The sequence below is a fragment of the Erpetoichthys calabaricus genome, chromosome 6, assembly GCF_900747795.2.
Source record: "Erpetoichthys calabaricus chromosome 6, fErpCal1.3, whole genome shotgun sequence".
Classification (NCBI taxonomy): Eukaryota; Metazoa; Chordata; class Cladistia; order Polypteriformes; family Polypteridae; genus Erpetoichthys; species Erpetoichthys calabaricus.
The window spans coordinates 180,750,992-180,777,200 of record NC_041399.2 but is presented as its reverse complement, the minus strand read 5'-3'; the positions used below and the strand labels follow the sequence as shown (position 1 = coordinate 180,777,200).

Below are 26,209 nucleotides of genomic sequence, written 5' to 3'. Positions count from 1 at the left end.
GTTACATTTTCTCCAGTGCTAAAAGACCTCTCAGAAGGGCTGCTTTAGGCAGGTATGCAGTAGTAAATTTTTGAAAGTTTCCCCAGTTTGAGGAGGTGTTTTTAACCACTCAAGTGGATTTACATCACTGTCCACCCTGGGTATGGTCAAGTAGCTATTGATCTCTCTCTCTTTTTTTATAAACTGCTAAAAGATTTTTTTTCCCTTTTTTGTTCCCTCCCTTGTGTCATCACCTCCTCCAGCTTCTGGAGCCATTGGGGCAGGATGGTGTGGAACAAGGAGGCAGGAATCTGTACTAGTGTTTTGAATTTCATTTTGCAGATGGTGAAACAAGTTAGCTGTTGAGCTGTCTTTAACGGCAAACAATTTCTAACATAGTTTGCAGATTGCCGTCTTTTAAGCAACATCAGTCTTTTTAACGCCAAACCACCTCCACGGCTGAGGATGATCAACGTCTTGCAATTAAACCTATCGATGTAGATTACAAGGCTGTTTATCCCTTGGAGCTGTTTGCATTCAGTTTTAGGCAGCTACATTAGCTTCACTTGTAGTGCGCTGACCGTGCACACGTTCAGTAACCTCTCCTATTAGGTTACTTGAGGCCGTGAATGCGTGGACTCTCACTTTACAAAAACAATCAAAAACACACCTTGAATGACATAATCAATAATTTCAGCTCACACATCGTTAGAAAAACAATTAAGATATCATTGTAGACGATACATCGCACACTCCTAGCTGAAGGCAACTTCTGTTGACACTTAATAATAGTTTCAGCATTCTACTCTTTTTCTTGAAAACAGACTTTAAAGTGTTAAAGCTAGACTTTACATTTAATAAACACTTATTGCAGAGCATTGTGAAAGGAATAAAACTTTTTTGAATAAAATGCTTGTACTTTTACACAAACATTTTATTTCTTAAAACCCTTATTAATCAAAATAATGATTGGGTAATGATTTGATTAGCAAAGTAGTTGATTGTTTCAGGCCTCCTTTAAACTTGTAAGAAGTTATGCAGACGTTTCAGTCATATTACAAAACCAAAATCAAATCTTTTAACTATTAAAGACCAGTGAGTTTGTTGGATATTTTGTGTCAACTTTGTTTTATAGTTTTGAATGTTTATATTTGTACAAGAAAGCTTGGTTGTTAATGTAAACAGTATGAGCTGGATTCCTATTATACACGATCTCCTACATAGCCTTAATTTTGAAGAGATGTCAACTGTGTTTTTATGGTATTATAAATTGGCTATCTAAAAATCTTTAATAACCCAGTTTGCTTGGTTAGGTAAGGTAAATCCTCTTTCCTCCACACATTCATTGTTTTAGGCAAGCAATTCTTTAATGAGTGAATTCGCAGTACTTTGTAGAGATTTTTTTTTCATTTTATTGGTAAAATCAAACAAGCATTATTTTGCATTATTATTTCTTTCCATTAAGTAACTGTTTTTCTGCCATTACTTCTTTGTTTCATCTCTCACCAGACTCATACAGTCATGGCCGAAATTATCGGCACCCCTGGAATGTTCCTTGAAAATGCAGCATTTCTCCCAGAAAATTGTTGCAATTACAAATGTTTTGGTATACACATGTTTATTTCCTTTATGTGCATTGGAACAACACAAACAAACAGAGAAAAAAAGCCAAATCTGACATCATTTCACACAAAACTCAAAAACCGGGCTGGACAAAATTATTGGCACCCTCTACTTAATATTTGGTTGCACGCCCTTTGGAAAAAATAACTGAAATCAAGCACTTCCTATAACCATCAACAAGCCTGTTACACCTCTCAACTGGAATTTCTGACCATTCTTCTTTTGCAAACTGCTCGAGGTTTCTCGGATTTGAAGGGCACCTTCTCCCAACAGCAATTTTGAGATCTCTCCATAAGTGTTCAATTGGATTTAGATCCGGACTCATTGCTGGCCACTTCAGAACTCTCCAGTGCTTTGTCTTCAACCATTTCTGAATGCTTTTAGAGCCTAGCCTCTCCATGGTCTTCATCACATCTGATGTCAGAGCAACAGGCCGGAAGTCATTCAGCTCACTAGGACGTGATACCTTTGGGACTGGGGTGATGCAAGATGTTTTCCAAAGCCTCGGGACTCTCCCCTGTTCCAGGCTCAGGTTGAAGATGCGCTGTAGAGGATCCCCCAGCTCCGATGCACAGACCTTCAGCAGTCGTGGCGATACTCCATCTGGACCTGCTGCTTTGCTGGCACGAAGTTTCCTCAGCTCTCTGCTCACCTGCGCTGTTGTAATTATGGGTGGGGATGTCTCTCCTATGCTGGTATCAGCAGAAGGATGTGTGGAGGGTGCAGCACTCCGAGGTGAGAGTGGGTTAGGGTGGTCAAACCTGCTAAAGAAGTTGTTCATTTGGTTTGCTCTCTTCACGTCTCTCTTGATGGTGGTACCCCGCTTCGAGCTGCAGCCAGTGATGATCCTCATCCCATCCCACACTTCCTTCATGCTGTTATTCTGCAACTTCTGCTCCAGCTTTCTCCTGTACTGCTCCTTCGCCGCCCTGAGCTGGACTCGGAGTTCCTTCTGCACGCGTTTGCGCTCATGCTGATCACCGCCTTTAAGAGCCCTTTTCTTCTGGTTCAAAAGGCCCTTGATGTCACTTGTAATCCATGGCTTGTTGTTAGTATAGCAGCGTTCAGTTCTAACTGGAACTACAATGTCCATACAGAAGTTGATGTAATCAGTAGTGCAGTCAACAACTTCCTCAATGTTCTCACTATGTGATCCCTGCAGGATATCCCAGTCTGTAGTTCCAAAGCATTCTCTCAGAGCCTTCTCTGCCTCCGGGGACCACTTCCTGAATGAGCGTGTGGTTGTAGGTAGGACCCTCACTCTTGGTTTGTAGTGAGGCTGAAGCAGAACCAGGTTATGATCTGCTTTCCCAAGCGCAGGCAGCGGGGTGGCGCTGTATGCGTCTTTAACGTTTGCATACAGTAAATCAATAGTCTTATTTCCCTGGGTGTTACAGTCCACATACTGGGAGAAGGCAGATAATGTTTTGTCCAGTGTCACATGGTTAGTCTCCAGCGATTAGCACAAGCGCCTCAGGGTGCTGCGTTTGTAACTTAGCAACAGCAGAATGGATGATGTCACTCGCTGTTTCCACATCCGCCCGAGGAGGGATGTAAACGATAACAACAATGACGTATCCAAACTCTCTGGGCCGCAAACTTACGGCCAACAATTCAATGTCCCTGCAGCAAGTGGAGACTTTGATGTTAACATATCCAGAGTTACACCACCGTGTATTAACATAGAGAGCGAGTCCTCCTCCTTTGTGCTTCCCGCAGATACTTGCATCTCTGTCCACGCTAACTGTGCTAAACCCGGGTAGCTCCACGTTAGCATCTGGGATGGTGGTAGTTAGCCACGTTTTGCAAAAGCACAACAAACTGCATTCTCTGTAGGTTCTGACATTTTTCACCAGCGCAGCCAGTTCGTCGATCTTATTTGAGATTGAGTTCACGTTTCCCAGAATCACAGAAGACACCGAAGGCTTAAAACGCCACTTTCTCGCAAGCCGCTTCTTTTTTAGCTTAGTGCCGGCTCTGCTGCCACGATACCGCCTTCTTACCTCGTCGGGTAAATAGGGAACCTCACCGGCACTGGCATTTGTTCTCAGTGCTCGAAGTTGAGTACTTGAATAGACGAGTCTCGGCGTGTAAAAATCCATGCCCACGTTGTAAAAGTAAGTGTGTCCAGGGAACGAATCCACATAAAATAAAGTGATAGGAGTGATCAATAAAAAAGAGAAAAATAAAAGTAGAAAAATAAAGTCGTACACGGAGCTGCTGAAAAGGCTGCCACTGACACTGCTGCACCCTGAGTCTGCAGAACAGCTTGAATATGTTTTGAAGTTGATTGGGGTTGTTTATCCACCATTCGGACTATCCTTCATTGCAGTCTTTTGTCAATTTTTCTTTTAGCAACAGTGCCATGTGTTGTGAACTTCTTGATTATGCTGCGCACAGTGGACAAAGGAATATGAAGATCTCTGGAGATGGACTTGTAGCCTTGAGATTGTTGATATTTTTCCACAATTTTTGTTCTCAAGTCCTCAGACAATTCTCTGTTCTTCTTTCTGTTCTCCATGCTTAGTGTCGCACACTCAGACACACAACAGAAAGGTTGAATCAACTTTTCTCCATTTTATCTGGCTTCATGTGTGACTGCTATATTGCTAGCACCTGTTTCTTGCCACAGGTGAGTTCAAACGAGCATCATATGCTTGAAATAAAACGATTTACCCACAATTTTGAAAGGGTGCCAATAATTTTGTCCGGCCCATTTTTGGAGTTCTGTGTGACATGTCAGATTTGGCTTTTTTTCCTCTGTTTTTTTGTGTTGTTTCAATGCACATAAAGGAAGTAAACATGTATATACAAAAACATTTGTAATTGCAATAATTTTCTGGGAGAAATGGTGCATTTAATGGGAAAATTCCAGGGGTGCCGATAATTTCGGCCATGACTGTAATTTATCTGCAAGACACACGCACAAACACACATACCTTAAATCTAACATAACATTCTCAATTCTGCTAAGTCTATCAGAATTAAATTGTCATTAATCCGCAAGGATCCAGCTTATCTCTACTTAACAATGTATCTTAACTCATATTAACTCATAGTTTTGGGCCACAAGAACTATATAAATATTCTGAACATAAGATGAAATTTAAATGAAGATTAATTAGTTGTTTGTTAACTACAAAATATAATTATACCCTATACATGTTATTCCTGTATTATGAGGAAACTAACAAAAAAATTGCCAAAATTTTGAACATACTTTATCATAAGCCATCTGTGCCCTCCATTCAGTCACTAAATGCAGTAATCCCTCCTCCATCGCGGGGGTTGCGTTCCAGAGCCACCCGCGAAATAAGAAAATCCGCGAAGTAGAAACCATATGTTTATATGGTTATTTTTATATTGTCATGCTTGGGTCACAGATTTGCGCAGAAACACAGGAGGTTGTAGAGAGACAGGAACGTTATTCAAACACTGCAAACAAACATTTGTCTCTTTTTCAAAAGTTTAAACTGTGCTCCATGACAAGACAGAGATGACAGTTCCATCTCACAATTAAAAGAATGCAAACATATCTTCCTCTTCAAAGGAGTGCTTGTCAGGAGCACAGAATGTCACATAGATAGAGAAAAGCAAACAAATTAATAGGGCTGTTTGGCTTTTAAGTATGCGAAGCACCGCGGCACAAAGCTGTTGAAGGCGGCAGCTCACACCCCCTCTGTCAGGAGCAGGGAGAGAGAGAGACAGAGAGAGAGAGACAGTTTGTTTTTCAATCAAAAATCAATACGTGCCCTTCGAGCTTTTAAGTATGCGAAGCACCTTGCAGCATGTCGTTTCAGGAAGCAGCTGCACAAAAGATAGCAACGTGAAGATAATCTTTCAGCATTTTTAGACGAGCTTCCGTATCGTCTAGGTGTGCGAACAGCCCCCCTGCTCACACCCCCTACGTCAGGATCACAGATAGTCAGCGCAAGAGAGAGAGAAAAGTAAGTTGGGTAGCTTCTCAGCCATCTGCCAATAGCGTCCCTTGTATGAAATCAACTGGGCAAACCAACTGAGGAAGCATGTACCAGAAATTAAAAGACCCATTGTCCGCAGAAATCCGCGAACCAGGCAAAAAATCCACGATATATATTTAAATATGCTTACATATAAAATCCGCGATGGAGTGAAGCCGCGAAAGGCGAAGCGCGATATAGCGAGGGATCACTATAGTGCTTTTTTGCATCTGTTGTAATTTTTGGGTAACTGTCATATTTATTGAGTCTTTACTGCCATCTAATCAATTACTAACTCCAAATTTTGGAATATATTGTTTAATCATGACAATATAGAATTTTGGTTTGCTTATTAACTAAAAATCAGGTAAGCCTTTATAAATTCATTACACTTTCATACTGGAAAAAACACTGATAGAAAAGAGATCTGGCAGTTCCAAAGTCACAACTCAATCAGAAGATAAGTTTCTGAGGGTCAAGAACTTGTGTGCTAGGTGCCTCACAGCATTAGCTTCAAGCAAAACTTAACAGTGGTCGAAAAAAACAAGTCTCAGTTTCTACTGTGAATAGGAGACTTTGTGCCACAGGTTTGACAGGTCGAGTGGCAGAAAAAAAAAAAAAAAAAAAAAATGCCATTCCTTTAAGGGTAAAATAGTGCCTTGAAATTCTGGCTGTTGGACTACTGCAGCCTGGAAGAAAGTCATGTGGATTAATGAATCAAATATTGAAATCTTCAGTTCATCATGCAGGGTGTTTGAGATGTATTTGTGAAAAGAATGGTTCTCCAGATGTATTTGTGAAAGGATGGTTCTCCTGTGTATGACACTATCTAACATGGAGGAGGAAGTGTGATAGTCTGGGGTTCTTTTGCTGGAGGCAGAGTTGGTGACTTGACAAAGTGACTTGACATTTTGAACAGGCAGTCAGTCATTCACCACACACAGTTTGGCTGTTATATCAGCAGAAGGTGGCTACTCTGATGAATCAAAAAATTGAATAAAATTGTGTATACTTAATGATTCCTTGACTTATTTTTTTAATTTGCCATTGTTTATTTGTTTTATGCCTTGATTTCATGAAGCAGTAAGACAATAAATTACATGCATTTCCATTAAAACTGAAAAAAACAAGTGTTCTAAAAGTTTTAACTGGTAGTGTACCTTGTGCAGGGCAAAAATTATTTTTTCCAACCACGTTCGCAGAAAGAGTATTTCACTTTTTTTTTGACCGTATCACCATGCCAGTGGGTCACAAGTTTACATACATTGTGTTAAAACTTGATAGCATTGCCTTTAAATTGTTTAATTTGAGCCAGTTGTTTTGTATAGCTTTTCACAAGCTTCTTGCTATAAGTTCCAGTAATTTTGGCCCATTCCTCCAGACAGAACTGGGACAGGTTCGTAGGTTTCTGTGCTCGCACTTGCTTTTTCAGTTCTGCCCACAAACCTTTAATCTGATTGAGGACATGATTTTGTGATTGCCACTCCAATACCTTGACCTTGTTGTCCTTAATCCATTTTGCCACAACTTTTGAGGTATGATTGGGGTCAGTTTCCTTTTGGAAAACCCAGTTGTGACTGAGCTTCAACTTCCTTGTTGTTGCAGTATATCTACATAATTTTCCTTCCTCATGATGCTGTCTATTTTTTGAAGTGCACCACTCCCTCCTGCAATGTAAAGCACCCCCACAACATGATGCTCCCACCCCCATGCTTGACGGTTGGCATGGTGTTCTTTAGCTTGCAAGCCTCACACTTTTTCCTTCAAACATAATGATGGTCATTATTCAAACATAATGATGGTCATTATGGCCAAACAGTTTGACCTTGGATTCATCAGACCAGAGGACATTTCTCCAGAAGGTAAGATCTTTGTCCCCTTGTGCCATTGCAAACTGCATTCTGGCATTTTTATGGTGGCTTTGGAGCAGTGGCTTCTTTCTTGCTGAGCAGCCTTTCAGGTAGTCGATATAGGACATGTTTTACTGTGGATATAGATAATTGTGTACCTGTTTCCTCCTTCATCTTCACAAGGTCCTTTGCTGCTGTTATGAGATTGATTTGCACTTTTTGTGCCAAAGTACTTTCTTCTCTAGGAGACAGAATGCATCTCCTTCCTGACCAGTATGACGGCTGTGTAGTCCCGTGATGTTTATATTTGCTTATTATTGTTTGTACAGATGAACATGGAACCTTCAGCTGTATGGAAATAGTTCCCAATGGTTAACAAAATTTGTGGAGGTCCATCGTTTTTTTTTTTTTTTTTGTCTGAGGTCTTGGCTGATTTCTTTTGATATTCCTATTATATCAAAGAAAGAGGCAGTGAGTTTGATGGTAGGCCTTAACATACAGTGGTGTGAAAAACTATTTGCCCCCTTCCTGATTTCTTATTCTTTTGCATGTTTGTCACACAAAATGTTTCTGATCATCAAACACATTTAACCATTAGTCAAATATAACACAAGTAAACACAAAATGCAGTTTTTAAATGATGGTTTTTATTATTTAGGGAGAAAAAAAATCCAAACCTACATGGCCCTGTGTGAAAAAGTAATTGCCCCCTTGTTAAAAAATAACCTAACTGTGGTGTATCACACCTGAGTTCAATTTCCGTAGCCACCCCCAGGCCTGATTACTGCCACACCTGTTTCAATCAAGAAATCACTTAAATAGGAGCTGCCTGACACAGAGAAGTAGACCAAAAGCACCTCAAAAGCTAGACATCATGCCAAGATCCAAAGAAATTCAGGAACAAATGAGAACAGAAGTAATTGAGATCTATCAGTCTGGTAAAGGTTATAAAGCCATTTCTAAAGCTTTGGGACTCCAGCGAACCACAGTGAGTGCCATTATCCACAAATGGCAAAAACATGGAACAGTGGTGAACCTTCCCAGGAGTGGCCGGCCGACCAAAATTACCCCAAGAGCACAGAGACGACTCATCCGAGAGGTCACAAAAGACCCCAGGAAAACGTCTAAGGAACTGCAGGCCTCACTTGCCTCAATTAAGGTCAGTGTTCACGACTCCACCATAAGAAAGAGACTGGGCAAAAACGGCCTGCATGGCAGATTTCCAAGACACAAACCACTGTTAAGCAAAAAGAACATTAGGGCTCGTCTCAATTTTGCTAAGAAACATCTCAATGATTGCCAAGACTTTTGGGAAAATACCTTGTGGACTGATGAGTCAAAAGTTGAACTTTTTGGAAGGCAAATGTCCCGTTACATCTGGCGTAAAAGGAACACAGCATTTCAGAAAAAGAACATCATACCAACAGTAAAATATGGTGGTGGTCTAAGAAACATCTCAATGATTGCCAAGACTTTTGGGAAAATACCTTGTGGACTGATGAGTCAAAAGTTGAACTTTTTGGAAGGCAAATGTCCCGTTACATCTGGCGTAAAAGGAACACAGCATTTCAGAAAAAGAACATCATACCAACAGTAAAATATGGTGGTGGTAGTGTGATGGTCTGGGGTTGTTTTGCTGCTTCAGGACCTGGAAGGCTTGCTGTGATAGATGGAACCATGAATTCTACTGTCTACCAAAAAATCCTGAAGGAGAATGTCCGGCCATCTGTTCGTCAACTCAAGCTGAAGCGATCTTGGGTGCTGCAACAGGACAATGACCCAAAACACACCAGCAAATCCACCTCTGAATGGCTGAAGAAAAACAAAATGAAGACTTTGGAGTGGCCTAGTCAAAGTCTTGACCTGAATCCAATTGAGATGCTATGGCATGACCTTAAAAAGGCGGTTCATGCTAGAAAACCCTCAAATAAAGCTGAATTACAACAATTTTGCAAAGATGAGTGGGCCAAAATTCCTCCAGAGCGCTGTAAAAGACTCATTGCAAGTTATCGCAAACGCTTGATTGCAGTTATTGCTGCTAAGGGTGGCCCAACCAGTTATTAGGTTCAGGGGGCAATTACTTTTTCACACAGGGCCATGTAGGTTTGGATTTTTTTTTCTCCCTAAATAATAAAAACCACCATTTACAAACTGCATTTTGTGTTTACTTGTGTTATATTTGACTAATGGTTAAATGTGTTTGATGATCAGAAACATTTTGTGTGACAAACATGCAAAAGAATAAGAAATCAGGAAGGGGGCAAATAGTTTTTCACACCACTGTAGATGTACATCATATTGACTCTAATTAAGCTAACTGGCTATCAGAAGCTAATTGTCTAATTGCCTAAAGGCCTGACATCATTTTCTAGAATTTTCCAAGTAGTTTAAAGGCAAAGTTAACAAAGTGTACGTATGTTAACTTGTGACTCACTGGAATTGTGATATAGTCAATAAAAAGTAAAATATGTCTGCAAACATTGTTAAAAACAATTCCATGCAATTGCATGCAAATGTGTACAGAAATGTGCTCTGTTGTCTGATCTCAGGTTTGCATTTGGCTTATACCTGTTGCTGCTAAGAGAGGCTACTGCTTCCTTGGACCTTAAAATGAAAGTATATCTCCAGAAAATGGCTCAAAGAATGTAATTTTCTTTTTAAAGTACTCCAGATTGCATAATGAAGAATATTTTAGTTTGCATGTTTTATAAATATATACTTTGTTTTAGATGTGCAATAACCCAATTTTTTTTTTCTTTAGAGTGCACCTCCTCAAAATGTGAATAAGCTTCAAAACCAGCAAGTCCAAGCAATGCCTCAGCGCAACAGCAATTTACGTGAGCTCCCTGAAGCACCAGCTAATGTAAACCTTAACAGTAGCCGTCCAATCCCTACACCTGCAGTGCTGGAGAAACCTGTTACCAGATTCATGCAGAATGCCAGGGCTGAGTCTTCTAAGGCACTGCTGGTTACCAATTCTGTGCCTGGTTCTGTTGCCCAGTCTGAACCTGTAGTGGCAGCTCGCAGTGTTGAGCACAAGGTTGAAAAGGAAATGCCATCAAGTCAACCTGATCCTCCTCCAAAAGCAGAAGAAGCAGTAAGTTACTGATCTTTAAAACTGATTAGTATTTAGATTGAGTATTGCAATAATGTTTATCATTACACATATCATTCATTTTGTAGCAAAAATAAATTACACATCATACAAATTAGTATATTTTTATCCCCACCCAATTATGACTGATTTTACCTATAAACTTGTGCTTCAGATATCAAAAACAAGCTTCCAAGTTGTGTTCTGTGTTGTCAAAAGTACAGTGAAGAATAGTAATTGTTACCATAAGTTGGGTGCTTTCGGTTATTTACATGTGAATTATTCTTCTTTCACATATTAGATCAGTGTGTGTAAAATTCATATATTGTGACATTACAGCCACCTGATTTTATATGGTAGTTGTCTTTTTCAAGGTTGTTAGTGAGGTTGAAATAAAAAGGAAAAGAATTGCATTTTAACCTGAGGACTACTTCAAATTTAAATTGCAGGTTTAACTGTATGTAATGGATACTCTAATGTGCTGCAAATAAAGTTCAAGGTCATCTAGATCAAGTAAGAGCTGTTCATTAGACCCAGTTATTAAGTCGCAAATGAGATGGATCTCTGTGAATGTGCTTTAAAAAAAATCAATAGATTTGGTCAGTGTTTTTTCGGATAGTTTTCCTAACGAATGTTCAGATGTCACCTTCCTAAGATATAAGTAATGTTTTGGTCATTCGCTCTTTTTGAAAAAGAGGGTTGGTGTGTGTATGTGTATATTAGTGTATGCATGTGTGTGAAAAAGAGGAAAAAATGGATGAAGCTGTTTTTATTGGAGATATAAACATGCACATTGCTTAAGTTAATGTACTAACAAATACAACTTAACTTAAACGATCTGCGGAGATTTTAAAGTGAAACACAACTTCTGGTCTGCATTTAAACTTGGTTTGCTGCAATTCTACTCGGTTTAGAGGAAGACATTATACTAAGAATATACCAACAATCAGTGAATTCAAGTAAATACTATTGTTTTATGACAATATTATGGATATGAAAACCTAAGCAGTCTGCTATGAACTCACTTTCCACACACACTTCTTAACACTAGAATCCCGGAAGCCTATGGAAAAAAAAAGTCGTAATGCCAGGCCACCTTAAATTCTTTTGCACTTCTTCATCAGTGTCTTTGTTTTGCAAATGTGTCAACCAGCACATGCAGCAAGCAGCCTACTATACCATCCCCCACTGAGGCAGCTGAAGTGAGACGCAAAATTCTCGGAGATTGTCTGTTTATCTGGGTGTGAGGTGCCTTGAGTTGTATAGGGTAAATAATATATCTTATTTAGAATCCATATATTTCATGTGTGTTCCATTTCTACAACGATTTGGATAAATGTCAGATGACATGAAATGTGAGGAAACAAAAGTTAAACACATAACTAGAACAGAAACGTTTTTTATGTTATAGTAGTAATTGTTAGAATGTTGACATAAATTGTATAATGTGTGAAGACTGAAGTTCAAAGTTCAAATAAATACTTTCACAAAAGAAATAACAGAACAAATGCACCTTTATTCAAGAATATTACCAAAGAAACAGAAATTATTCAGTTTACTTGTTGCTGTCAATATGTAATAACCGAAGCCCATTTGTCAGTTTCATGGCTGGTGTAGAGGTAAGAACAGCTGTTTCTAAATCAAGAGGTTGCAGGTTCGATCCCAGGTCTTCCCTGCATTTTCTGTTTTGAGGAGTGAGCTGCTATTATTATTACTATTATATAATAAAAACGTAAATTTGATTTGAGTCTGTAACACCAGTTGTAAATTTTTTCTACTTGTAAAAGTTAGTGTTTTTTTATTCAGTTTTATTCACTCAGTCACATACGCATGGTACAACAAACTTGCCTCTCCCTCTCTGAGTTGATGGCATTTATGTCCATTCTTTACAGAAGAGCTGCGATGATCACATTTGATACATTGGTTGATGCCTGGTCAGAACAATTTGTTGTACTGGCAGTTAAAGATGTGATGCCCCGTGACCACTATCAGTCTATCATGCAGCATTTGCATTTTGACAGCAAAGACACCTGTGCAGAACATGTGAAAAATGACAGATTTGCATGTGCTTGTGCAATGTCATTCCTTATTTAGGAAAAGATCCCAGTCATCCCATGGGAGAGAAAGACTTTCCGAGGCTGTAGTCATAAAGCCATTTCTGGGCAAAGGGAGAGCCATAACAGCAGACAACTTCTTCACGTCGCCTTCACTGGCTAATAAACTGCTGTACTGCAGCACTGCAACACTGCTTGGCTCCATAAAATGGGGTGGGAACTTCCACCTGCAACTTAAGTCACTTCAGTACGCGTTCAATTCTCCACACTAGTATTTAGATCTGGCAGTGCCATGCTGGTGGTGTATGCGCCCAAAAAGAAGTCTGTCTGCATTCCCCGTACCATGCACCATAATGAGGAGATTGGGCAAGATCGGAAAAAAAAAACTGGCAACTCATGTTCAGATGACATGCTGGCATTACCAGCAATTACATAGTTATTTTTGTGTCCTCTGCAGTATTGAGAGGCATTTGTTTGGGGGGAAAAAAAGACAAATAGGTATAATGAAATAAAGCTTGCATTTTATTTTTCCATTTAGAAAGTGCAGAGAGACATCTTCACTGACTATATGAGCCGCTTCTGAGAAATGTCATGGCAGGTTTCGTGTAGGAGTGGAAAGGCGCCTCTACCATTGTCTGGCCAGGATGGCGTTGTCTGTCTCCCACTTGTTCACGTGCCTCCCATGACCTCATAGCACTGGAAGAGTAAGAGAAAGTGTGAAGCGTCTTATCAGCTTGCCGCAGCATATTAAGGGGTCCTATATTTGTTGTTGTCTGGGCGGTATCCCGGGAAAGAAAAAAAAGAGGCTTACCGTATATGCTCCAATAAACGCCGAGTCTCTTATTGTCGGCGATCTCTAATAAGTGCTGGGCTTCAGAGGGGATGCAGCCAAATAGTAGCCGGTCTCTAACAGTAGCGTACATTGTAAGTGTCTGTATCTTTATAGACGTGTGTAATACATGTGCATGTCAGCATGTTGCATATACCGGTTTCTAAAACTGCTTCATTTTCGTGCCGGGTTGACCAAAATACGGTCATTATATGGTAATACCGTACGGTACTGATAAACAGAAAGTGGTACAAATGTGTTTTGCTATGAAGAGTCTCCGTGAAGATTCATCACTTTTAACCAGCTGCACATTCCTTATCGTTTTCGCTGTCAATGAGATTACCCTAGGTCGTCAGACCTGTGAGGCCCTGGATTACGAAATCTACCGAGCAGAGAGGGGAGTAACAAAGAAAGACCTGCCGTCTTCAAATCCGCTAAAATGGAATTTTCTTGTCATTTTGATCCTTTTCACATGATTTCTTCACCAGTGATATGAGGTGCCCTTGTTATATTTCTGAAGTGCGAAACAGAGAGACCACTCTGGAGCACCCTTCCACTTTGGTATTTTGAGAAACTGTACAACATTCCTGTCTCCTTTTGTAAGAAACAGTGCGCAAGGACGGTGCCGGTAGTGGGTCAGCAGAGTTTACCTTAGCAGTTTTTTCACCTATACGGTCGTGTCGATCTACGGTACATTGCCTTCCAAAATGCTGCCGAAACGGACGTTTGACATTGCCTTTAAGATTCGTGTGGTGGAATACGCGAAAGAAACTGGTGAAGCGGCTGCTCATCATTATGGTGTTGATCCGAAAAGAATCGGAGAGTGGAAGAAACAATATGAGAGTCTTGTGTCTGCGAAAGTGGACAAAGGTGCAAGCAGAAAGCGGTTAGAAGGAGGAGAAACCAAGAAAGTTAGTGAAGAACTTGAAGACCTGTATTGTCCTGGATTCTTGAGCAACGGCAAAAATCCATCCGTGTTTCCAGAAAGATGATTCGTGAATGAGCGAAACTGATTTTCAATACCGAGATCGATAAAGAATCCAAGAGAAAGGAGACTTTTGTTGCAACTTCCGGCTGGTTGCAAAAATTTATGGAGCGTAATTCATTATCTCTCAGACGAAAAACAACTTTGGCTCAAAAAGATCCAGATAAACTGATTGACAAAGTTGTTTCCTTTGTGATGTGGATTTCTCAGTTGCGGATGACCAAAGGTATCCGAGAATGCAACATTATTGGAATGGATGAGACATCAGTTTGGTTTGACATGCTGGGTGAGATAACTGTTCATCCCAGCCGAGCAAAAACAGTCTCTATCAAAACTACTGACCATGAGAAAGATCATTTTACGTTAGTTCTTGCGACCAAGGTTAATGGAACCAAGATGAAGCCGTTCATCATATTTAGACGCAGAATACGAGAAGTGACTAGTTTGCAGCAAGATGTTCAACTTCAAGGAGCCGTCATAACGTGTTCCCAAAAGGAATGGATGAATGAAGATCTCACAATACAATGGCTGCAAAAAGTTTGTGGTAAATTTTCATTCCACAAGAGACTTCTGGTTTGGGACTGTTATCGTTGCCATATGAGTGCAAACATTAAACGGGAGCTCAAAAAGCACAACATAGACACAGCAGTCGTTCCAGGAGGTTGCACAAAATATGTGCAGCCAGCAGACGTTTCATGGAACAAATCTTTCAAGGACAAGATCAGAGAATTCTATGAAAATTGGATGGCAGGTGACAATGAGGGAGGTGGGGGACATTGAGTCCGAATGGGCCATGTTCCGTGCCTCTATTGTTGAGGCAGCTGACCGGAGCTGTGGCCGTAAAGTGGTCGGTGCCTGTCGTGGCGGCAATCCCCGAACCCGCTGGTGGACACCGGCGGTGAAGGATGCCGTCAAGCTGAAGAAGGAGTCCTACAGGACCCTTTTGTCCTGTGGGACCCCGGAGGCAGCTGATAGGTACCGGCAGGCCAAGCGGAATGCGGCTTTGGTGGTTGCTGAGGCAAAAATTTGGGCGTGGGAGGAGTTTGGGGAGGCCATGGAGAATGACTTTCGGACGGCTTCGAGGAGATTCTGGTCCACCATCCGGCGTCTCAGGAAGGGGAAGCAGTGCAGTGTCAACACTGTATATGGTAGGGATGGTGCGCTGCTGACCTCGACTCGGGACGTTGTGGGTCGGTGGGGGGAATACTTCGAAGACCTCCTCAATCCCATTAACATGCCTTCCAATGAGGAAGCAGAACCTGGGGACTCAGAGGTGGGCTCCCCCATCTCTGGGACTGAGGTCACCGAGGTGGTCAAAAAACTCCTTGGTGGCAGGGCCCCGGGGGTGGATGAGATACGCCCGGAGTTCCTCAAGACTCTGGATGTTGTAGGACTGTCTTGGCTGACACGCCTCTGCAACATCGCATGGACATCAGGGACAGTGCCTCTGGATTGGCAGACCGGGGTGGTGGTCCCCCTCTTTAAGAAGGGGGATCGGAGGGTGTGTTCCAACTACAGAGGGATCACACTCCTCAGCCTCCCTGGAAAAGTCTATTCAGGGGTCCTGGAGAGGAGGGTCCGTCGGATAGTCGAGCCTCGGATTCAGGAGGAACAGTGTGGTTTTCGTCCTGGTCGCGGAACAGTGGACCAGCTCTATACCCTTAGCAGGGTCCTGGAGGGTGCATGGGAGTTCGCCCAACCAGTCTACATGTGTTTTGTGGACTTAGAAAAGGCATTCGACCGTGTCCCTCGGGGAATCCTGTGGGGGGTACTCCGAGAGTATGGGGTACCGGCCCCCCTGATAAGGGCTGTTCAGTCCCTGTACGATCAGTGCCAGAGCTTGGTCCGCATTGCCGGCAGTAAGTCGAACCCGTTTCCAGTGAGAGTTGGACTCCGCCAGGGCTGCCCTTTGTCACCGATTCTGTTCATAACTTTTATGGACAGAATTTCCAGGCGCAGCCAGGGTGTTGAGGGGGTCCGGTTTGGTGGGCTCAGGATTGAGTCACTGCTTTTTGCAGATGATGTTGTCCTGTTTGCTTCATCAGGCCGTGATCTTCAGCTCTCTCTGGATCGGTTCGCAGCCGAGTGTGAAGCGGCTGGGATGAGAATCAGCACCTCCAAATCCGAGACCATGGTCCTCAGCCGGAAAAGGGTGGAGTGCCCTCTCAGGGTTGGTAGCGAGATCCTGCCCCAAGTGGAGGAGTTCAAGTATCTCGGGGTCTTGTTCACGAGTGAGGGAAGAATGGAGCGTGAGATCAACAGGCGGATCGGTGCGGCATCCGCAGTAATGCGGGCGTTGCATCGGTCTGTCGTGGTGAAAAAGGAGCTGAGCCGCAAGGCGAAGCTCTCAATTTACCAGTCGATCTATGTTCCTACCCTCACCTATGGTCATGAGCTATGGGTAGTGACCGAAAGAACGAGATCGCGAATACAAGCGGCTGAAATGAGTTTCCTCCGCAGGGTGTCTGGGCTTTCCCTTAAAGATAGGGTGAGAAGCTCAGTCATCCGGGAGGGGCTCAGAGTAGAGCCGCTGCTCCTCCGCATCGAGAGGAGTCAGATGAGGTGGCTCGGGCATCTGATCAGGATGCCTCCTGGACGCCTCCCTGGTGAGGTGTTCCGGGCACGTCCAACCGGGAGGAGGCCCCGGGGAAGACCCAGGACACGCTGGAGGGACTATGTCTCTCGACTGGCCTGGGAACGCCTTGGGATTCTCCCGGAAGAGCTAGAAGAAGTGGCCGGGGAGAGGGAAGTCTGGGCATCTCTGCTCAAGCTGCTGCCCCCGCGACCCGACCTCGGATAAGCGGGAGACAATGGATGGATGGATGGATGGATGGGTGACAATGAAAAAGAACTCACACGAGGCGGAAATTTGCATGCACCTTCATGACGTCTGATGGTGACATGGATCATGTCTGCATGGGATGAAATCTCAAATGAAATGATTCGGGAATCTTTCAAAAATTGTGGCATTACCAGTTCTACTGACGGCAGTGAGGATTCATTAATTAATTTCCTCAAAATCATCCGTGTTTTGAAGGAAGAGAGAAATTGTCGGGTGCAAGAATTCAAAGTGTCGTGACAAACCTGGAAGAAGAGGAAGACGATAGTGAACTGGACAACAACGAAGCCGTCATTGCGGATTTGGATGACGAATAGCAGCGAAAGGTACAGAAAGACATTGTCATTTATCTTTGACAGTCTTATGCAGCATGTGAACTTCAAATAAAGTAGCTGTTTGTAATATTAGCCAATATTTTTGTGTACCTACCTGTACCAACACGCACGAAATAATATTGTGTTCTGAAGGTTTTTGTTAATAATGGCCGGTCTCTAATAGCAGCCGGTCTCTATTAAACGCCGGGAACCAAGGCTAGTTTTGCAAATAAACGTGGGGGGCCTCAATTGAAGCATATACGGTACTTTCAGTTTTTGGAGAGAAGCGCAGTTTGTGTCTCAAATGCCGCCATAGCTATGCACAAGCATGCTGGCTGCTCGCAATTTTATATGAATTTTGTGGGGCAGGAGACACCACTCTTCGTTAATGCGTCCACATCATTGCTTGCCTGTGGAAGGGTGACGTTCAACAGTGTTAATTGGTCAGCGCGAGGGTACTGAATACAAAAGGGAATTTCCGCTTTCTAGTGGGGGTCTTCTGGCTAGATCATGCTGAGTGAGGTACATGGTACAGCGTTCTCGTGAGTTTACTAAGCACTGCAGCTTGTGCATCTATTGTTGTAAATATTTTTCTTCTTGTATAAATATCTCTGGATTAGCTTTGGTGGAGGTTTTTTTTTGAATTGTGGTTAACGGTGCCCCACGGGAGAAAGACTTTCTGAGACTCTTCAGTACGCGAGCAACTCTCCACACTAGTGTTTAGATCTGGACGATGTATGTGCCCAGAAAGAAGTCTAACTACATTCTCATACCATTGCTCGCATACTAAAGTGTCAGCAGGCATTTTTCGTGGCATTACACGTGTAATTTGTGAGCATGCCCTTGTCGATCAAACAGAGGAAGCTCTGCAGTGTATTTGTGACTTTACACTGTAGGAAAATAAGTAAATAAATCAAGGTAAATAATATTCGACCTGGCTTTTTTATAAGTAACATATAAATGCTTCTTATGTAAAGACCATCACAAAACATAATCACAAATGGGAGTTTGCACGATATGTTGACAAGCTCTGTAAGCCATGCTGTTTCTTTGAAGGACAGGTGTGGGGCAGACTGACTGGCACGATGACGCCAGACTTCGTCCTGTATCCAAACGGTGTCATCTTTCGCCTTTACACCTGATGCAGCTGCATTGTTCTTATATGTGAGTGGACATTTCTTGCAGGGAGGGCTTTTGTTCTCTTTCTCCGATCTGAGCTCACCTCTGTTATAGCACGTCTTTATTTGAAAACAGCAGTGTCGGATCAGGGCAAATGTGAACGTGACTGAGAGAGTAAAACTGAATAAAAAAAGCTAACCTTTACAAGTACCATACATTTACAGGGGCTGGTACAGACTCGAATCAAATGTATGTTTTTATTGTATAATAGTAACAATAAGAGCAGCTCACTACGCAAAAACCTTTACTTTGGGACACGTTAAGACTCGAACCCGGGACCTTCTGAATAGGAGTCAGCAGCTCTTACCACTGTACTACCCAAGAAGTCAGGATATCAAGCCACACTTGTTTCTTTTTCTTTGGTTATAGTCTTGAATAAAAGCACATTTGTTCTGTAATACTTTTAGATATTTGGAGTTTTGTCTTCACACATTATACACTTCGTCAAAATTTTGTCATTAGTACTAAAACATGGGAAAAGTTTCTTTTAGGTATGTGTTCAACATTTCTGTCATCCTACACTTACATAGGCAGTAGATCTCTGTAGACACGGAACACACATGAAATGCATGTGTTCCAAATAACAATGTATTTTTTAGTCTATACTGTTCTAGGTACCTGATTCCCTGATAAACAAGGCTTCAGTTGGGAGAGGTTTTTGTAGTTTCTGCAGCGGTGGGGGAGATGGTATAGCAGGCTGCTTGCTGCTTGGGATTATTGACACATTTACAAGATAAAAGACGCTGATGGAGAGGTGCCAGTGGATTTAAGGTGGGCCGGATTTACGAGTTTTTTCATAAGCTTTGGTAATTCTAGTGTTAAAATTACAAATCAGACAGCTCTGACATGATTAAAGTGCAGACTTTAAGGGTATTTGCATATATTTCAGTCACACCATGTAGAAATTACAACACTTTTTATTCCTCGTTCCCCCATTTCAGGGCTTTGTAATGTTTGGGACACATGGCGTCACAGATGTTTGTGATTACTCAGGTGTGTTTCATTACTTTATTAGTGCAGGCATAAGATAATTGCCTTGCTTCTACCTACAGACTACCTTTGGAGTCTGTAGTTGCCATTGTTCAACTTGAGGACAATGGTTGTGCTAATAAACGTCAGGAAGCCTTTATGAGGCTGAAAACAAAAATAAAGCCATTAGAGAAATGGCAAAACCTTAGGATTACCTAAATCAACTGCCTGGAATATCATTAAGAAGAAAGAACACACTGGTGCGCTCAGTAATCGCAAAGTGACTGGTAGGCCAAGGGAGACCCCAGCTGCTGATTACAGAAGAATCAACACTATGGTAAAGAAAAAGTCTTAAATGCCTGTCCAACAGATCAGAAACAGTCTTCAGGAGGCAGATGTGTATGTGTCAGAGACTACTATCCACAAAAGACTTTATGAGCAGAAATATAGAGGCTAAACTGTAAGATGCAAACCACTAGTTAGCCATGAAAACAGGATGGCCAGATTATAGTTTGCAAAGGTGTACTTAAAAGAGCCTGCAGAATTCTGGAAAAGATCTTATGGATAGACAAAAAGATTAACCTGTGTCAGAGTGATGGAACATTCATAATGTGGAAATGAAAAGGAACTGCCCAAGATCCAAAGCATGCTACCTCATCTGTTAAACATGGTAATGGGGGTGTTATGGCTTAGATGTGTAGTGTTGCCACAGGTACTATCACACTTATCTTCATTAATGATGTAACTGCTGATGACAGTTGCATAATGAATTCTGAGGTGTGTAGAAACGTCTGCTCAAATTCCTCTAAACTTGTTGAATGGCACTTCATCCTAAACAAGATGATTCCAAACATACTGCTAAGGCAACACACACATTTTTAAAAGCTAGAAAATGGAAAATTCTTGAATGGCTAAGTCAGTCGCCCGATTTAAATCCAATTGAGCATGCCTTCCATATGCAGAGGACAACTCATAAGGGGACAAGCCCCCACAACAAGCAGGAGCCAAAGATGACTACTTTAGAGGTGTGTGAGAGCGCCACCAGAAATGATGCTCAGTACCTAGTGATGTTTATGAATTGCAGACTTCAAGCAGTCATTGCGTGCAAGGGATATGCAACAAAGTATTAAATATGACTGCTTTAACATATTTTTCATTGCAATTTCTCAAACATTAGGGTGCCCTGAAATGGGGGAGACCCATGTTGAAATTGTTCTCATTTCTGCGTGGTGTGACTGAAATGTATGCAAATAGCCTTAAATTAAAGTCTACAATGTGCACTTTAATCACATCTGAATTCTTTGATTTGTAATTTTAAATTGTGGAGCAGAGGGATAGCTCGAGCAAAAATGTTTTTGTCCCAAACATATTATAGTTTGTGTGCTGTATGTATACATCTGTGTCTATTTTTAGTAATCCAAAACAATGTCCACCTTATTTTCAGAAGGAGAATGAGAGTTGCCTTTTTATGTGGTGTATGAACTTCCAGTTTAAGCTTTAACCAGAGAAGGCTAAACAATGAAAGCCAAATATGGTCTCCAAAAAACCCTTTATCATCTTCTGTATTAAAGCTTGACACATTAGTATATAAAAGGAAAAGTGATTTGTCACCAGAAATGCCTCCTCCTCTGTTTGAAAGTGGTGTTTATTTTTTTAACCTGTACTTAATTTTAACTTCTACCAGCTTTTCTCTTTTGCCCGATGACTTTAAATCAGTTTGTTTATTCAATTTATCCATTAAGACTTATCATCTCTTGCTTTTCTTCTTCTTACAATTTTTACAACTATAATAAATGCAAAACTAAAATATTTGACCTTTCTGTTTTTCAAAAGAATCCTGAAGAAGATGAAGAAACTCGCCTATATCGATTAAAAATAGAAGAACAAAAGAGACTACGTGAAGAGGTTTTGAGAAGAAAAGAGTTTAGACGTCAGATGCAGGCAGGTAAAAGGAAGAAGGAGTTGATGGAACGGATGTCAACACAGCAACAACTGTTGCCAGCACTTGCTCCTGTATTGCCATCGCCAGATAAACAAGTGTATCAAACAAATCTGTTGCAAGCACCTACCAATGGCATTCACCAACCACCTCAGGTTATAGCCATTGCTGCTCCATCCAAGCCCAATATTAAGAACCGGTTACAGATGAAAAACCAGTCACCCATTATTCCCAACATGCAACAAAATACAAGGCCCATACAAAGCAACCCAAATCTACAGATCCAGCGGCAGCAAAGGAGAAACGTACATCAGTCTACTCCAGCACAGAATTCCCAAACCCAGAATAAAGCCTTGAGTCTGATGTCAGGGATAGAAAAATCACAGAGTACTCATAGTGTTGCTGGGCAAAGCAGACCCCAGGAGTCAAGGCTCAGCATGAAAAGAACAGTAATGCAACGGAGTAATAGCATGGGTGGTGTTGATGACCAGCATGGCACTCAGAAAGTCAGGGTTTTCAAGGCCTTCGGAGGGGTAAGTTCATTTTTTATACATTGTTAATGTGTTTTGTTTGTGCATTTTTTCATATATATTGAATTTTTACTCCATGAATATTGTTTAAAACTCTGAATCAAAGAATGTAAAACATGAAACTGGTTGCTTTTTTGGTAGAAATAAATGGCAAAGGAGAACAGATTGAGTGAATATTGCATACTCGGTGCTTGAACTGAGCTGGGACTAATCTCTTCCAATTTTTATCTAAAGTACTGTCAATGTCTCTTAGCATACCAATATGCAGAACCCATGGCGTTCCAGGTTTCATGAGGCACGCTGTGGTTACAACTCAATTCAGCAAAACCTTAAAGCTTAAAGTTAAATGAATTTTTCAATTGGTGGCTACTAGGGAATCCATTCCCGGACATTTTTCATTCCCACATTCCCGGGAATGAAACTGCTGTAATTCCCGGGAAAATGGGAACGGCCAAGCTCGCATATATAGCGTGTAAAAATCGATCAAGAAATAAGTTATAGTTGAAAATAATTAAGGTGGTGCCATTGCTGCAGCTTGCACTTCATCAGACAACAGCTTTGAACAGCAACTTGAAATTGCAATGCATCAGTCTGTTGCATCTGCATTATCTGTGCCAACAAACTTGCCATCACAGAATGATGACAAGAAACTGGATGCATCAGTAAAAGCTGAAATGACGGTGTTTCAGAGCAACGGCAAGTGCGGGCTTTGTTTCAAACAAGTGTATCAGTATCTGATGACTGTGCTGCCTACTTCAGTGGAGGCAGAGTGTGCTTTCTCATCGGCTGGCGTACTAGTCTGCACGAAGGTGCGCTCTTGTCCAGCGTGCGGTCGTCCAGGCAAGTTGTGCTTTCTACGATCTTATTACTGCAACTAAAGATAAAGATACATGTACTTATATGACAGCATGAACTGCTTGTAGATAAGGTTAGTCTTTTATTTGTGTCAACATATTGCAGTAGTTTTATTAAAAATAAGTGACGGTCGTTCTAAAACCGTTCACATGTGAGATGCCCGTGCACTGTGTCATCCCCGGGATTCCCGAGAATGAAATGCGGGATTCTCCAATTCCCGGGAATGGATAAACCCGTCCAGGAATGGATTCCCTAGTGGCTACCCCTTGAAAGTGTTTTACAGGAAATTTTTTCTAGTTGAAAGCTAGTATTGCTTACATCTCCCAGTTCAAAACTATAAAGTGTTTTTGTATGCTGATTGTTGGAGAATCTTCAATATTTTTATCAACTGTCTACATTGCAGATATTGTGTAGAATACAAATCAGAAAAATTATTGACAACAACTAGGGTGAACAATTCATTAAATTCAAATCAAAATTGTGTTTTGAAGCAACATGATTAGAATATTGATAAAGGCTGCAATTTAGGATATGTGATATACAGTAATCCCTCCTCCATCGCGGGGGTTGCGTTCCAGAGCCACCCGCGAAATAAGAAAATCCGCGAAGTAGAAACCATATGTTTATATGGTTATTTTTATATTGTCATGCTTGGGTCACAGATTTGCGCAGAAACACAGGAGGTTGTAGAGAGACAGGAACGTTATTCAAACACTGCAAACAAACATTTGTCTCTTTTTCAAAAGTTTAAACTGTGCTCCATGACGAGACAGAGATGACAGTTCCATCTCACAATTAAAAGAATGCAAACATATCTTTCTCTTCAAAGGAGTGCACGTCAGGAAAAGCAAACAGATCAATAGGGCTGTTGAAGGCGGCAGCTCACACCCCCTCCGTCAGGAGCAGAGAGAGAGAGAGACAGATAAAAAAATCAATACGTGCCCTTCATGCTTTTAAGTATGCGAAGCACCGTTCAGCATGTCGTTTCAGGAAGCGGCTGCACAAAAGATAGCAACGTGAAGATAATCTTTCAGCATTTTTAGATGAGCGTCTGTATCGTCTAGGTGTGCGAACAGCCCCCCTGCTCACACCCCCCTACGTCAGCGCAAGAGAGAGAGAGAGAGAGAAAGTAAGTTGGGTAGCTTCTCAGCCATCTGCCAATAGCGTCCCTTGTATGAAATCAACTGGGCAAACCAACTGAGGAAGCATGTACCAGAAATTAAAAGACCCATTGTCCACAGAAACCCGCGAAGCAGCAAAAATCCGCAATATATATTTAAATATGCTTACATATAAAATCCGCGATGGAGTGAAGCCGCGAAGCGCGATATAGCAAGGGATTACTGTACAGCATATCTTAATACATAATTCGCCTGCCTCCTCACTCACTCACTCATGTCCATCCGAAGCTGAATGCGCAGTCGCCTTCTGCGTAGCTGCCCAAAAAACACGTGTTTCGCCCTAATTCTGGGCTCATCAGGCGTACACACTCGTGAAACACGTGTCGCGTACTCTTTGCATTATTTGACAGTAAACTATTTCAACCATTCTATGATCTGCTTCTCGCAACTGAAAGAGGGCACCGTGGCGGATGTTAGCCGACTTGCTGACCAACCACAAGCGTTACCTGGTAGGTAACCACCCATACAATCAGATTGTGATTCAGACTACGAATGCCGTGAATGTAATTACCCCGATCTGCATGCTGTCAAAGGAACAAACCACACGCCATGGCGCAACGTTAGGGGCTTCGCTTCTAGTGCTGACATCCGAGGTTCGATTCCCGAGAGGGAGTTCAGTGAGTGTGTACACCTGATGAGCCCAGAATTAGAGCGAAACATGTGTCACGTACTCTTTGCATTATTTGACAGTAAACTATTTCAGCCATATATATATATATTTGATTTCATCATTGTCTTCAGATTGCACTGACATCTTATGAGCCAAAAGTCACTGCTCTTGTTCAGAACAAAAAATGCCACTTTTTCGACTAAGAAAGTCAGCATGGTAACTGTAGCCTACTACATATTGTGACCACCTCTCAAAAAAGATGCACAGGAGACGCTTTTCTGGGGAAGTCTTCAAGATGCAGAATGACATTTTAATTTGGTGTTGTGGTATATAAACCTAGCCCTACTGCTGCCTGTTGTATGGGTCATCTGGGACACCTCCAAAATGATAAAAGGAAATTGGCTACTATGGCTTGTCTGTCTCTCGCCCGCTCTTTAACCATTTGCTCCTTTCTCACCCTGATCCCATCTTCCAACCTAGCTCTAAGTATTTTCTCGCCAACCACACCCACCCCCTTTTATTTGTCCGGAAGCATTGTTAATTATTCCTGCCCCTGTCACTCAGCTCTCTATAGGGAGGAGCCCTGAGCCCTCACAAAGTGCTTTCCTCCAAGACTCCACCTGCACAGTAGCGAGACAAGTCACAATATCCACATAATTTGGGATGTGTAAGAAAGCCAAGCCTAATCGAACATGCGGTGATCTAAAATGAGCCAGTGTTCCCTCAGTGTGCAGTAGACATTGTATTCATGTATGTTAGCTACTGTTGTCAATTTTTAATAGGTTTGAACACTGATAGCATTGATAGTTCTTTTTAATTCTGTTAAATGTACTTTGTGATGTACCTGGGTCATATATGACCACAATATTTGTTTCTCTCTATTATAATAAAAAAATCTTGAAGAGAGACAAGACGTGACTTTCTCAGAGAGACACTTTACATCCCGTAAGATGAGACTTTGTGCCAAGAGATTTAACCATGCCCGTGGCCTGTCATAAAAGACAAAGAGTAGATGACAAAGTAGAACATCGTAAAGAATTCAAAAACGTTGGCATATTATACATGCAGAGCAGGTTAGAGATCATGGAAGTACGAAAATTCAAAAGTCTCAAAAAAAAATGATAGTAAAGATCGCATTAGTGCAAACAAAATGGAAATTATTACGCATTGAAATAACAGAACAGCGAAAAGAAATTGAATATATTGTTCGGATTTAAAGTTTATGTCAGAGACTTGTAGATTGTCTCATTCGTGTTGCCATCAGGGAAAAGTAGTGTTTCTTCCCAATGAAGAGGCGCATCCGTGAGAATTAAGATTTGCTGTTTGGTGAAAGGTCCTGCGGTGGGTTGGCACCCTGCCCAGGATTGTTTCCTGCCTTGTGCCCTGTGTTGGCTGGGATTGGCTCCAGCAGACCCCCGTG

General features: G+C 41.7%; 1 protein-coding gene across 2 annotated transcripts in view; it reads left to right on the top strand.

Moving 5' to 3' along the window:
- Positions 1 to 26,209, top strand: part of rbm33a (RNA binding motif protein 33a) — a 262,607-nt gene that overhangs the window by 135,966 nt on the left and 100,432 nt on the right. For both annotated transcript variants that reach the window (XM_028804153.2, XM_028804154.2), the window contains exons 14-15: positions 10,173 to 10,508; positions 21,508 to 22,146. In XM_028804153.2, the coding sequence (XP_028659986.1) occupies positions 10,173 to 10,508; positions 21,508 to 22,146 (975 nt within the window). The remainder of the gene's footprint in view (positions 1 to 10,172; positions 10,509 to 21,507; positions 22,147 to 26,209) is intronic.